We start from the raw sequence: 14951 nt of genomic DNA, 5'->3' as shown, positions 1-14951 counted from the left end.
TATTTGCAAACTGTGATCGTTTCGTCTTGGCGCGGCCTACGGTTCTTCGGGGCTCCAGCTTATTTGTACATATATATATATACATATATACAAGCCACTCGACCTTCCTGGCCCCCATAAATATCCAATTCTGGCAGCTTGTTACTTCAAGAACCACCTGGATTTAGACTCCAGACCCTAAGACGCGATCATCACGCCCATCAGGGGTAGATGTGCAGAATTTCTCTGCTTGCGCTTGCATTGAAAGTGCGAAATGAACAGCTGGCTGATAAATTAATAGCTTATATGGGCAGAATGATGTATGAGTAATGGGGTAATGAACGTATGACGGGAATATCGCGCCATATTATTGCCGAGAAATTTTCAATACTGCTTAAATGGCACATGCTTACATGCGTGCGGTGGTTAGAAAATCGCTTTTTTCTTATTCTCCTCTTTTTAACGAAGAAGAAGAAGAAGAAGAGGAAGACGAAAAAAAAAAATGAAGAAGAAGAAGAAGATTGAACAAAGGGTCAAAGATCGGAGTTGAAGAGCGAATGGAGAGAAGGATATAGGTGGGCTGCAGTGGAGGACACGTATTAAAAAATATAATAAGGATCAGTGTGTGTAGCTGGTAATAATAAGTCACGGGATAACCCAAGGGATAATAACCGACGAAACAAACCCGGGGTGGAGGAGGGGGTTGAAGTGGAGCGACCCGAAAATAATCTAATTATTACGAAAAACGATTATAGTAATTAGAGAGACTCTGGCGCCCGACTTCGTCTTGGGGATTTCTCCTCGCCCCTCTTCTTCTTCCCCTCCAGTCGACGCTGATGTTTGTGTTTCTTTCTCTTCCACCGCTATTAGAAGTCAAATTAAAAGGCGTATTTCTTAGGATCGTTTCGGGGAATCGTTGAAAAGGAGCGAGATACACATATATAAGTATCTATGTACTGTACCGCCGTATATTGGTATTATATATTATATACATATATGTATATGTATACGCATGAGAAATGATTATAGGAATTATGTCCAGCCCCCAAATATTCTCGTACCTTTTCCGAAATACAATAATACGTATATTAGTAGCAAAAAATGAGTGAGAAATATCAACGAAGCATGGGAAAAAACGATATCCTTATGCGATATTCGGTGTGCATCGTATACAACTACGCGGGTAATTGTAAGTAGTTAGTTTGACAGAAATTAGATCCGCGGGGTATTGTGAAAATCCCCTCGAAGGCTTATCTGCTTCGGGCACGGAGTTCGGTTATAACTGCGCGTCGTAGATTACAAGGCGTGCGTGTGTATACATATAGCCGTATACGGTATACAGTGACATGTAGGTATATAGAATAGCTAACAAAACTGTAAAATTACTTGGGATGGATAATAAAACCGACGGGGGGTAATGAACAATTAACAATAAAATTAGCAATTAGCGCCTCGGGCTTAATTGGATGTGCAGCAGATGCCAGGTACGGTGACTTAATAGTTTTAGGTTTAGGGACGCGGCTACTGCCGGGGTACGCCGCACATGTACGCTCTCCTTTCAATGTGTGGACGTACCTTCTTCCAGAGAGCCTTATTTACCACCCGTTGAGCCCGATACAGGTAGAACCCAGCTTACCTGTAAGAAAAGCCAAACCAATGGTTACGGAAACGACAGGTAACAGCCAAAAATCGCAATCCTCTACGGACGGTGGGCAAAAGCAAGCGCTGAAGGTAATTTTGCAACAGCAACGACAGATTACGGGTGACTGGCCGCATTCAAATGCAAATCCAAACGAGCCTACGAAGCTAAAACTGAAAAAGGACGGTCGGACAACAACCGGCTTCGAAAGAAATTTTGCCAAATAATTAACGGTACGCGCAGGTAGAACAACCGTATCCGTGTTTTTAACCTCGGATCGAATGTCCGCGAAGAAGATGTATTATTGGACGGTGACTCATTCTGTCACGTGAAATTAACAGCAATGTCATTTATTCTCTACGAACGGGTGATTTGCTACGCGAATATATTTATACGTATATATAGTTGGGTTTGGCACGATCGCGGCGTCGAGCTTAATTGTAAATTGGTAAGCAGCGGGAAGACAATTTAATAGTCGAGATTCCGACGTTCGTGATTAGATAAACGGACTGTTTATAACTCGATGCAATCAAGATTTCATCATCGACGTGCTATCAGTATCTCTCATCGTTGATCCAGAATCAATTGGCCTTCGGTATCACTTACTCACGGCTCGACACAGTTTGATCTGTTTTACTGCAGAAGTGTGAAGAGAGACGTATCCCGTGCGATAAGTTTACTGTATGTATAATAGTTTTAACAGTCTCACGAGTTTGGTCAAACTGCAAACTAGGTTTGGCTCTCGTCAATTTTCGACGGTCCGCCGAACGTTCGGAATAATCGAAACCTTGCAAGGCGTTCGGAGATCAAAGGGATAATTTCCCGCCCTTTAATTTGCCAGGCAATCGGTTTCAGATTTGGAAAAGAAAAAACATTCATTTTGTTCGTGCACGGGTCGACGGGCAGTTTGCCCACCTCGATAATCTATCAGCCATGCGATTATGCCTTGAAAAGTTTTGGAGAATACCATTTCTGTTCTCGTTTCCTTGGTTTATTTACTTCTTTTTTTTTTCTTTTTTTTTTTTTTTTCGTCTTCCTCGTTTTACATCCGTAGGTATCGGTTTTGCGCCGTGGACTAATTTCGGGTCGATTTCGGAGCTCGTCGAGTTTTCGGGGTACCTACTTGATACCTACCTACCTACCTACCTACCTTCCTTCCTACCTTCCTACCTATCCCACCCACCTTCCCACGCGGCTAGGCTGTCGGAGAGAAGACAACTAAACCCCCGTCCCGGGCCGCCCTTACTTTATCCCGGCCTTACGACGTAACGGCCTATTTCCTAAACAACAACAATTTAACCAAAATTAGATTTTCCATTGGATGCTTCCCGCCACGGCACTGGCACGCTGGCACAATAAAGAGAGGGTGGTATAATTAAAACAATAGAATGCTTAATTAGAAGAAGTCCGTGGCAACTGGGGTGGGGGTTACTATGGAACAAAGCACTACCTCGGGGTAATTCGTAAAGCCGTACTTTTATTGCAATGGTCCGTAAAGGAAGTGGAAGAAGAAAAAAATACCCACTGCATCCTAAGCTGCCGATTTCTTCCTCGGAGTTTTTAGATCTTCAAATGTAGCACTGTACAAATTCGTCTTATCGTCTTATCTTATCAGAAGACCATGACTAACAACTTCATTACACAGATGCGAAAGGTAGAGAAAAATAAAAATACTAGCACAAATCCGATTTCAGATTGAAATTTTTGTTCCTTGTAATCGAGGTTCAAATTTTGTACTTCGAAACCATTGTCATTACCTGTCGTAAAATTATCATCGATTTTTTTTTGTTTTTAATTATTCAGCAAACTCATCGAGAATCCTGTTCGACGAAGATTCAGCATTATTGAAAACACCATTGATATTTTTCATAAATATAACTGACCATGCGCGAGAAGTGCAATGGTTCGACATCGTGTAACTGACGACCAATATCTCTCCGTGAAACGATAATAATAATATACGCTGTATGACGAAAAATGTGTCGTTTCTGTTTCAGATAAACACATCGCCTGGGAACCTCTCCTTTGACGAGGGGGCTTCTTCGGGTATAAACCGAATCTCAAAAGTTCTCGCCTGAGAACGAAGCTGGGTAAGATATACCCAGTTGCATAGCGGTGTCAATCGTCCGTCGAGTCTTTTCGACTCGCGGTGTAAACTTTCGCACAGACTTAGTCGGTGGGCTTCCGCGGCCCACCCTCACACTCGTCAAGCTGGCTAGCGCCCTGACGGCCGGTATGAATCCCCACCATCCTGGCCATCCCGGTCACCAAGGTCACCCCGGTCACCCGAGTCATCCAGCAGCCTATCCGCACCACCAGTCGCTCTCGAGCAGCCCCCATCACCCGGGGCCCGGAAACGCGCACCACGGCTACACGCCGGGGGGCGGTGGAGGAGGAGGTGGCGGTGGCGGCGGCGGCGGCGGCGGCGGCGGTCCCACGACGACGCCGGACCTTCCCAGCCCCCACTCGCCTTCGCACGGGGCACCGACGGACCCCGGCGTACCTTACACGACGTTAACCGGTAGTCAAGGAATGCCCAGTAACGGGCATCATCACGGTGCCGGAGGTGGAATGATCGGGGAACACCCTCATCATCCCGGACATCCTCACCCTCATCATCCAGGTCATCCCGCGTACGCGCCCGTCAACCATAACAACAACTGCACGCTGAAGGTGAGTCTTCGAGGTGATTTTTGTAACTTGTTGATAATTACGAATCGATGAGAGGCCGAGAGCAGGGCACTCTTTGATTGGCTTTGCTTGTTCGTACTACTTCACACGCGTTCGCGGACGAAAGAATTGGCGCGTAGATTTTCATTTACCATTTGCGAGGGTTTCGAAGTCTCGGAAACCTTTCGGTCTGCAACTCGTTTATGTAGGAGCGCGAAGTGGCACCGGCTTAAATCATGAATAGAACGTCTAACGAAGACGTAAATGAACTCCATTGGTCGTAGTTTAATCGTCGGCGTGTATACGTGGTCGGAATATTCTCACGTTGAACTTGTACACAGACGGCGCTGCAGACGGTTAGCTACCAGGGTTCTCCACTCAGGATGATCAAAGTATCACTAATCTTGGGCACACTATCCGTTAGTCGAGACTCTGCAACGAAGTACAGAGCATCATGCGGTAGCAGGGAAAACGTTCCTTGAGAGTAAGCGAGCGAGCGAGCGGACGAGAGGTGAGGAAGTAGAAAGGGAAGAGGGGGGATCGTTCAACAAATGAAGCTAAAATTCTTTCATCGTTTTCTACGTTTGTGCGTCGTCCGTCCCTTATGTACACATGGGCGCATTGCTACACCGTGTATATAGTTATAGAGCGAGAGGCGACCCTTGCTCAGCCCGGCATTGAGCGCTTAACAATATCCCCATTTAACTGGGACCACCATAGAGCGTCTGTAGCGCGTCGTAGCAACCATGGCGGAATAATTGAATAGAGTCTGGGTGGTGGTGACGGTTGTAGTGGCAGCGGTGGTGTTGGTGGTGGTTGGGTCCTTTTCCGTTTCATCCCTACCACGGCACCGGACCAGAGGCCCTTTCCGTGCCCCTTCTGACTGTTGTGCGTACTCTCGGCCCTTTCTAAAGAGCCTAACCTCTCTTCTTACGAAACCCCCACCGCTCCGATTCCCCTTCCCCCCCACTCCTCGGCACCAAAGGCCCCTGGGGGCATTCGGACCCAAAGCACTCGCTTTCCAACCAGTCAGTTGGGGCCTGCCTTTCGAAGAGGCAGGTTGTTCGCAAAAGTGGGGGTCTATCGCATTACCTGTCTATACTCGAAACGGTGGTTTACCGAGTAGCGGTACGCAGAGTTTGTGGTGTTACTTCGGTTCCTTTCAACTGCCTCGTCTTGTTCCACCGCCGATTATAATGCACGCGATGATACGCGGCCGAGGAAGCTGCCGGTGTTGTTTTCTCTTGTGATATATTCTGCAACGCGAAGTGCAAAAGCGTTTCTGGACGGAATAAAACCGAGCGATTTTACTTTTTTTTTATGCAAAGACTACACGAGTTGAGATAGAGAGTTGCTTTTTTTTTTGATCATGCGGTAACGGTGTTCGGTGGACCCGGCCTTTCGCAAGTCCAATTTGAACAACTCTCAACGTCGTCGAGGGCCTTATTGGACCTCAGTGAACGTTGGCTCGCTGTGTAGGAGAGAGAATTTACAGTGCATCGTGTTCGTGAGGGTTCAGTGTTGCTTGTATTTTAGCCGGGACAGGATCCTGGAATACATGAACATACGTATTCACTATGGAAGTTCACAACCAGTACCATATCAGTGCCATCACTACGAGGATGAATCACATGAAGTGCTTTCCTGGTGATAAAATTGTAAGTGCGTCAGGAAAACGAATGACCCTTACTCCCCCCTCCCTTTTCCTTCCCTTCTCGCCCTTCATCTTGCCTTCGTTCGACAATGTCGTCTACACTTCGGTTTCCTCTCTGCCGGACAGAGTGCGCACGTTATACCGGAGAATCGTGTGCGAAACTATCCGACGGACCTCGAGCCGAGCGGTTCGCGTGGATCACGCTCACAATCAGTTTTGTCGAGGACCGAGAACCTTCGTGCTTTACCTCGAACTCGCCCCGTTCTCACGGACTGAAACAATTCCACCCAATTATATTCACCGACGAACCGAAAGTAGTTCGAAAGGGTTTTAGAGATCGTTCCCTTTTTTTTATTTATTTATTTTTTTTTTTGTTTTCTTTTCACCCGGCCTGTAAGAGAGACCCTGCAATCTCACTCGAGCGTTTACTTCTTTGCCAACGAACCACCGATATTACAGGGACACGTTCGAGCCGGTTTCCATCAATTTACTTATCGTCGAATCGGTCGTTTGATGGTGTTTGAAATCGTCGCGAACGTGTTTCGGCCCGTTCGAGACCTCGTCTCCCGGGTCGGCTTGGCCTCCCGACCACATCTAACCCACATGTACCGACAGAAAATCTCTGACTCACTCTTTTGTTTTCTTCTTCTTTCAACCCTTACAGCAAGAAGAAGGTCCCGGAGGACCGACGAGTATACAGCAATGTGCGGGGTGTGGTGGTCGCATAGTGGAACGGTGGCTCCTGCTCGCTCTGGACCGTTACTGGCACAACGGATGCCTAAAATGTACCTGTTGCGGTGCAGCGTTGGCTGAGATCGGCCGCAGCTGTTTCACGAAGGGCAATATGATCCTCTGCAAGAATGACTACACTCGGTGAGTGAGTCCACCACTCATTTTATACGTATTGTAGATATCGTCATTCGACTCATGTAACCGCAAATCGCCTGCGGGGGGGATCAACCTTGAGTAAGATTTTTAATTACTGGACCATGGGTGACGAGATTGACATTCGTTGATCCTGGACCGGGGCGGGAGATCGAAACTACGTATTCTTACTCGCGGTCACATTCACCTATAGGATAATTGCCCGGGACTGCTCCAAATTTAGAGTATTCGGGGTCACAAAGACGTTAATTTAATGAGAAACAGACGCTGACTTAGTTAGCCGTGCCCGGAATAGATCGACGCAGAACGTCGGTCTCTTTCTCTCTTTTTATCTCTATCTCTCACTCTCTCTCCCTCTGTTTCTCCCTCTCTTTCTGTTCGTCCGTTCGTCCAACTGTCTGTCTGTCTGTTCAGTCTGTCTCCTAACTAGCGGCCTTTTTAAGACTCCGCTAAGGGCCAATTATCAGTAGCGACCCCGTGTGTTATACGTGTATATATATACGTATATATATATATATGTATATAATATATACATATAAACACATATGTATGTAATATGTATATATACACAAAATACACGCACACGTCTGTAGGACTTTTTACCAAAAATTCTCGTCTAATTAGAGTCGAGTGGGTTTGGTTGCGCGGGGACAACCGCAAAATTTCTACCAATATTCATGCAAGATCCAAACGTGTTTGCGGTCTTACGTTGCTAGAATCAAGTTTAAGAGAGAAACAAGACAAAAAAAAAAAAAAAAAAAACTAACAAAAAACAACCGCGAGACATCCATCAAAATCACGGTATACGTGATGCGATAATTTGTAATTTCGAAAATTGTGCGCCTAACGCTGTACGTTTGGACAAAATCAAAAATCATTCCTTCGGCTGGACGTACGGTACGGTTATAGGGCCCACCTATTCATCTAGTCAAATGACGCACCCTGGAAACGTCAAGCACAATCATGTTGATTCAACAAAGTACCTAGCAAATTGGTGAAATTTGGTATTCGTCCAGGGCGGCGCGGGTGGGTGAGTGGGCGACCATGGGGGGTGGGGGTGGGGGGTGTTCCAGGGGTTCCGGGGGTCTGGAAACGGTCTGATTGCACATCTAGGCCAAACCGACGCGTACCCTACCCCGGGATTCCCCGCGGCTGTCGCGGCTCCGCAGGATCTGAGCGATCCAGCGGAAAGCTCGGGGCACTGATTGGCCGCTCCTAGTCGGCGGGTGGGCGGGACTTGGTCCAAACCGTAGGAACGTGGGAGGGGTGGGAGGGGTGATTGGACGCATCCCCGGTGATTGTGGCACCCCTTGATGCCCCCTTTCCCCCTTTCCCCCTTCCCGCCTACCCACCGGCGTCGTCCTCGTACCGTTCCTCTTTCTCTTCCTCTTGAACCCCTCGTCGCCCCTCGCCTCGGTACGTTACCCCCTACGTGGCTGTAAATCGAGTTTACCCTCTTGCCGTAGCGCAGCCCTTCAATCAAACTGATTGAAACATTTCTTGAATTCAAAAGAAACGACGACAGTCGTTGACTCTGTATTCGTTATGCGTATGTGTGTGCATCTCCATTTCCCACGTGTGTGTACATATATACATATGTATTATATATATATATATATGTATATGTACATGTTACAAACGCGTGCCTTACGCGTTCGTGTAAGTAACCCTGTACGTGCATACGGAGAAGCATATCCCTCGACTTGTAGGTACGTTCTGCTGCTGCTGCTGTTGCTACCGCTGGTGATGATGGTGTATTGGGATTTTACGCTCACGCAGACGCACACGCATTCACTCATCGTCGTATTATATCGACGCCGAGATCTCCTAATACACTCAACCACCGCCTATCCTGCAGTGTGTAAGAGATAGAGGGGGATGGGGTTGTCGGGCGTCGCGGCGCCATTAGCGCGTCGTGGTCAAATATTGATACGGCGCACACCCCGCACCCCTCGAATCATCGGCGGCTTGGGAATCGTTGAAATCGGTGGAACGCGAGCTGCTCCTCCAATGCGCTTAACTCGGGACCAATTCAAATCTCTGCAGAAATAATCTTGACGAATATCAATGAATGCTTTATGTATGGATACGGATTTAACATTCTTCTAATGTATTATAATCATTTGATGTTTCCGTTCTCTTTACATGTATCATTACATATAACGTTATACATATACTTGGTTGTCTGCCTATGCGCGTTTGTGTTTGTCATTTTCATTGTTGTGTCGGTGCAAGTCTAATCACACGCGTAACGTTTCTTTTTCTCTTTCTTTTTCGTAATGGGTACTTTTAGTCGCAGGACACAAATTTTACCCGGCTATACGACGCCCATGCGTATTTAATACGTCGCTGTTTGTATTTTTCTTAATGTTACTGTAAACGAGGTGGCGCGGAGAAACTACAGTTATCAGCATCAATTATGCACATATTTGTTGTTTGAAACCGACCACGCAAGGCAATATGATACAGTATAAGTATTTTATGAAGACGCGTCAATGTTTTATTACGAATACCATGCATCGCATAAATTTTATAAAAGCTTGTTTCACTGCCGTATTACAGTGAAAAATTCCTGCAGTTCAGAAGAATCCATTCTACGTTACCACAAATTCGTTGTATTCTCGGAGTATCATAAGATTTCTTATCTTATACAAACGAAGATTTGGATTACTTCGTATAATATTTTTTATACGTGGTTTAGCCGATATTTAGATTAGTAGGACATCGCGTTATTAATACGCGCTGTGACAAATTTTCTTATTCATTCCGAATTTAACCTCATCGTTTTTATTCCCGTGCCTTCCATTTTTTTTTTTTTTTTTTTTTTTTTGTCGTGTTTAACGTCGAACTTGTTTTTGGAACGTGTTTTCCATTTAATTTGAAATTATTATTCATTATTCAAAGTTATCGTACATTGTCGATATGAAAGAGGTTGCTTTTGCAAGCGTGTATCGACATCAAAGTTATATCGTTTTCACGCGTATCCCGGTATATTGGCGTATTCTGTAGTTGATCGTGTAAAACCGGAGGGTAACAAACGTTCCCGATTGGGGTTGTTTGGCGAGGAATATCTATTGGTAGTCTTCCCTCGTCTTGCTTGACTGACCGACCTGACAAGACGTCAAAGAATCGCGAGGCCGCCAAGCGAATACAAAAATCGCGAATCGGATGGCCGAGAGAGCGGGAGAAAATAAAAGAAAAAAAATATAAAAAATGAATGAAAATAAAACGAAACGAAGTTGGCAAATCGTTTTATACGCACCTAGAAAAAGAAGGGAGTCGCTTCTATCTCTTTTTTACAATTATTTAGATGAATCAAAAAACCAAAGAGAAATCGAATATGCAGGATATTTTACCGGCGGCTAATGCTTTTCTCGGTTAATTCGACGAAGACTGATAACTTTCGTGCGCCTACTTCGTACTCACATACACACGCATATCTCGATAATACCTTCTTCTTATTCCGGCGTTACCGTTTTTTTTTTTTTTTTTTTTTTTCCGAGGACATGCGTCAAGGGTTTTGGAGAGTAGTGGGTGGCAGTGTACGAACGATAAGGACTTCGTTATGGGTGCCTTTGAAGTTGGTCGCGTGTTTCCTCTCCCGGAGTAGACCGATATCTCTTAATATCTTGCGAGGAGAAGTTAATTACAACCCCTCCCCCGCACCCCTTCTAATCGCCTACCGGCCCCCCACGAATCTCGCGCAAGCGTAATTGTCGTTGCTGTGCTTTGCCCGAAATCCACTTCGTTTCGTGGTTTAGGTTGAGAGAATCGTCGAGTCTTTTATACACGTCCGTCATCGTTGTTGAACAAAAAATTAAAAACGACGATGAAAAACTTTGAAAATAATTGATAATAAAAAGCAAACATTGCTTTCCTTTCAACCCCTTTATCTGTTTTCGATTTAACCTTTGCGTGATCGGATCGATGCTGACCAAATATCGTCGGGTGAATATAAGGGGGGAGTAGAGGTGCGGGAATCTCGCTGCGCGAATTCGTTTGATAAACGGACGCATATAGATACATGTACGTGTGCACGTACATGAACACATGTATCTATATGTATATATATAAAACCTGCAGAGATTAAATTCGAGCGTTTAAATGTAGTCGGATTAATTCACGGGTCAGTTTGTCCCGTCCTCGTCCTGCTTCGGTGGTCAAACCATCCCTGAAAAGCACGGGTCTTAATTTATATCCGAATCGAATCCAACACGGTCAATCCATTGCCGGCTGCATCCCTCGCGGTCAAACGAATTAATTCCTCTCCATTTAACGAAGCTTCTGATGATGGTGGTGGTGGTGGTGCTGCTGCTGCTGCTGTTGAAATATTTGACTAACTTTACGTTTCGACAACCGCGGTGAATATAGATTGGTAGATATGTGTGTAGTAAATTAGTGTGGAATAAAAGAAGTTTCGATTAAAATGAGTCGTCCTGTAAAAACAGCGCCTGTGAGAATAATTGGCCGAATGAGGAAAAACGCAGGTTAATCGAATTCTTAATTTTTTTTTCCCCTTTGTTACTTTGCTGTATTCAATTTTTTTAATATGGTTTTTTTGGTTTTGTTTTTCTTTTTTTCTTTTTCCTTCCTGTTTGACAAACTTGCGCTCGATTATTTTCTCCGGCTCTTACGTACACTCTGTTCCTTTTCTCAGTCTTTTCTAGTTTCTTTATTTTTCTTCGAAACACACCGCGCACCCTGTATGCAACGGCTGCATATGTTTTCGCTACATAAATACTCGTCTACGCTTTCGATAAAAACTTGTCGCCGCTCGTGCCGCTTGCAATTCTGGCAGTATTTTTCAATTAGCTAAAAACAAAGGGCGACTGCTACTGAGGCGCGACGAAATAACTGAATGTATGGTATACACGCATTAAATATCATTCATATCTGTACAAAATGCACAAAGAAACAGAGGCAGGGAATAATTGCCAGCCACGTGTCAAAGCTTTATATATCATGTGCCGCTACTGTTTTCTCCTTTTTTTTTTTTATTTTAATTTTTTTTTTCTGATCCAACTTCTTTGCTTTTGTTTCTCCACCTTCCTTTATGGTTTTTATTTATTTATTTTTATACGATATTGTATCGTGCGCATATACGTATCGCTTCCTGGTAGCTCATTATAACCGTACGTAAAACACATTTTACACGCTTGCTACTTCTTATAATATGTACACGTTATATCCGGGAAATGATTTCGTTGTCAAATAAGTTGTACGTATAAAATAATTCGCCGCTCTCTGCGCTTGTGTGAGTAACGTCTTCCGGTCACTCGGGTTGTTATTGATACCTCGAATTCCCTAATCACTTCACCATGTGGTTACGCTGGCTGGAGCTTTGTGTGTATTACGTATAGTGTAGTGTACGTATACCGTACGTGCACGCAGTCGAATTCACGCCATGTTCACGTCCACGCGTTGCAAGTTCATCGCCGCGAAGCGCGTAAGCTCTCGACAAGCATGCCGAGGAGAAAAGTTATTTCGAGTTCAGTCCGGAGATCAAAAGAAGGCACAAATCACTCGGAAGGCTTAGATTTGTCAGACTAACGTTTTATTTGGTCGCGGATTAAGTTCTTGGCTCACTCGGTGTTGCAACGAGTCCAAAAATTCTACGTAGGTAGGTTACAAACCGTAAAACACTTGCGTAATTTTGAAAAAAATACAAGCCTCAAAATCTCTGTTAATGCGGCAGGGGATTGAAAGGGATAAGTATTCATCACCGGAGGTTATATTTTAAAATTGAAACGTACGACATTTTTTTTTTGTCTACGTGACTCTTAGTCCTGGTAAAAGTTGAATGTTACAAAACTTGATTGTAATTTTCTACTTACGTAATAATAATTAATGGTCAACGATCTTGGCGTCAAATTTCCGCGAAAGGTTGGTTATAACCCAATACCTATACTTAGAAGTTAGAGGATACCTGCTTATATCTACATTCGTAGAATATAAACGGGATGAAATAATTTTGTTTAATCTCTCGAGGTGACGGTAGATTTACTTAAAAGCTTCAAAGTTTTGCGTCCCGATGAGAAATGGGCATATACATCCCATCCATACGTAATTACACGTGCGCAGTGTCTATGCATGTGTGTGCGCGTGTGAACGTCCGCAGTGCCCGCGGAGTCGTCGTCGTCGGTTGGATATTAGAAGGCGTTTATACATCTCCCCGAGCGATGACAGGTTCTTTGAGGGTAATTATAGCCTTTGATAAACAAACCTTTAATAACTATACTACTCCATTGGGTCTATTTTAATTCGACTGTGACCGAGCGTCGGGCTTCGCCTTCAGAGATTGACGTTAGTTTTTTACACACGCCTTCGTTTCTTTTTCTCTCTCTCTCTCTCTCTCTCTCTCTTTTTCTCGTTCACTCTCGTTCCATCTCGTTCTCTCTCTGTCAGACGAGTAGGGTGTTACAGACGATACGTATCACGTGCAGGGAGAAGAAACGCGTGCTTTATATACGACGCTAAAGTTCGAAATCCACACGGTGTGCGAAGTTTGCTGCGTACTCGTATAATTGAGGGAGGGAAAATTATAAGCCTTGGTTTTAGCGAGCATTGCTCGAGTTGTATCTGTCGGGATGGTTGGTGTATCCTTTACCGTTCGTCAAAGGCACCCTTAACGGGGTGCCCCTGGTCGATTTCTACGTTGACGTATACACGTATCTTACAAGTATCAAATTTGCCTTATTCTATTCACAATTTTGAACAAAAACACTCCAATACATTTTCATTTGAGGCAGAAATAAAGGAATGGCACGGATTCTACGAAATCGCGATAATAAATTCGCAGGAATCGTGTCAATTTTTTGTTTTTGTGTTGAATGAAAATATGTTGAAACGGTTTTGTTGAGAAGTGCATGTAGAATGCGGCTGTTATGCCCTTTTTTGCGTTTGAGATACGTGGACTTGGATAATTCAAGGTATGTACGACAACGTCGAAATCGACCAGGGCACCCACGTTAATCAGTTTTGCCGATAACGTAATGCCCCCCCTCGTCGAAACTCATATTTTCTCAGACTCTTCATTCCTTTCGTCTCCTTTTCGTCAATCGGAGCATCCCCTCATTCTTGTGATTTCACCGTGAAAATCACGGGTCTTCATCAATACTTAAATGAATATTATGGCTTCGTGGTCTAAAATCAATAATACTCAGGGTGCCGTTCTCTTCGAAATCTGGTGAATCGAAAAGGAAAGACACGTATGCAGTGCAACGGTAAACGAAACTCTGATATGTATAGGTATACAACAGATATACCGATAGTAAAAAACATCGATTAGCCGGTGCGATGCCGCTATTTTTCCCAGCAAGTGAAGGAAAATATGGGTGGAAATTTGAGTCGAGCTTTGATCCTCAGAATCGAGCGTTCTTTTTTTTTTTACATTCATTTATGTCGCTTCATTTTTTTTTTTCACCCCCTTGAATCTCTTTCATCTCACCCTTCTATTTTCCTTTTTTCGCGTTGAATGTTTTGTTTTATTCTGTTCTTTCTGTATTGTTACTATTTTCATTTTTTTTTTCATACCCGATCATGGCGAAAAAACTCCACGGGGCTTTACAACGTTTTTCAAAGGGATGACCACCCAGCGGCGTACGATTCGCGTTAATGCTCGTGAACGCTGGGGGGGGATATCTGCAGTTATACGACGTGTACTAGATCACAGAATTTTGTACATTTTCTTTATGGTCGAGCTAAATATAATGTTTATATTTTTTCGAAATTTTGGTTGACATATAGGTAGTGCCAGAGATCATGAAAAATATATCAATCGGATTCGGTACAATCGTAAAATGTTTTACTAGTGAATCTTTACAAATATATAAAAATTTATTTATCACTATACTCTGTCACGCTGGGAGTACGATATTTTCTAATTTTTTTTTTTTTTTTTTTTTTTCTTTCAAACATTGTCACAGTTTAATCTAATTCCGTTTGTCTCCTTCGTCAACGAATCGATATCGCGGTAATTTTACTATTATCTTAATTTCAGGTTTTCATACATAAGTACGTGCATGTTGTATCAGCTGACATTGAATATATACTTGTGCATACGTTAATATAATGAGTAATGGTAACGATAATATAATAACATAAGGTTATACTACAGCATGTGCA

The 14951-nt window shown here is 43.9% G+C and overlaps 1 protein-coding gene and 1 long non-coding RNA gene across 2 annotated transcripts in view; both read left to right on the top strand.

The window, feature by feature from the left end:
- The window catches only part of LOC124175106, a 160092-nt gene extending 156084 nt beyond the window's left edge, over positions 1 to 4008 (top strand). Inside the window, exon 6 of the long non-coding RNA XR_006869099.1 lies at positions 3616 to 4008. This is a non-coding gene — a long non-coding RNA (uncharacterized LOC124175106). The remainder of the gene's footprint in view (positions 1 to 3615) is intronic.
- A 34-nt stretch (positions 4009 to 4042) lies between these two features.
- The window catches only part of LOC124175105 (LIM domain transcription factor LMO4.1), a 31989-nt gene continuing 21080 nt past the window's right edge, over positions 4043 to 14951 (top strand). Inside the window, exons 1-2 of the mRNA XM_046555004.1 lie at positions 4043 to 4291; positions 6607 to 6815. Coding sequence (XP_046410960.1) covers positions 4151 to 4291; positions 6607 to 6815 — 350 coding nt within the window. The 5' untranslated portion in view covers positions 4043 to 4150. The remainder of the gene's footprint in view (positions 4292 to 6606; positions 6816 to 14951) is intronic.

Source organism: Neodiprion fabricii, chromosome 2 (assembly GCF_021155785.1).
Source record: "Neodiprion fabricii isolate iyNeoFabr1 chromosome 2, iyNeoFabr1.1, whole genome shotgun sequence".
NCBI classification, from domain to species: domain Eukaryota; kingdom Metazoa; phylum Arthropoda; class Insecta; order Hymenoptera; family Diprionidae; genus Neodiprion; species Neodiprion fabricii.
Note: the sequence above shows the minus strand (reverse complement) of the source record. Positions and strands in the feature narration are given on the sequence as shown.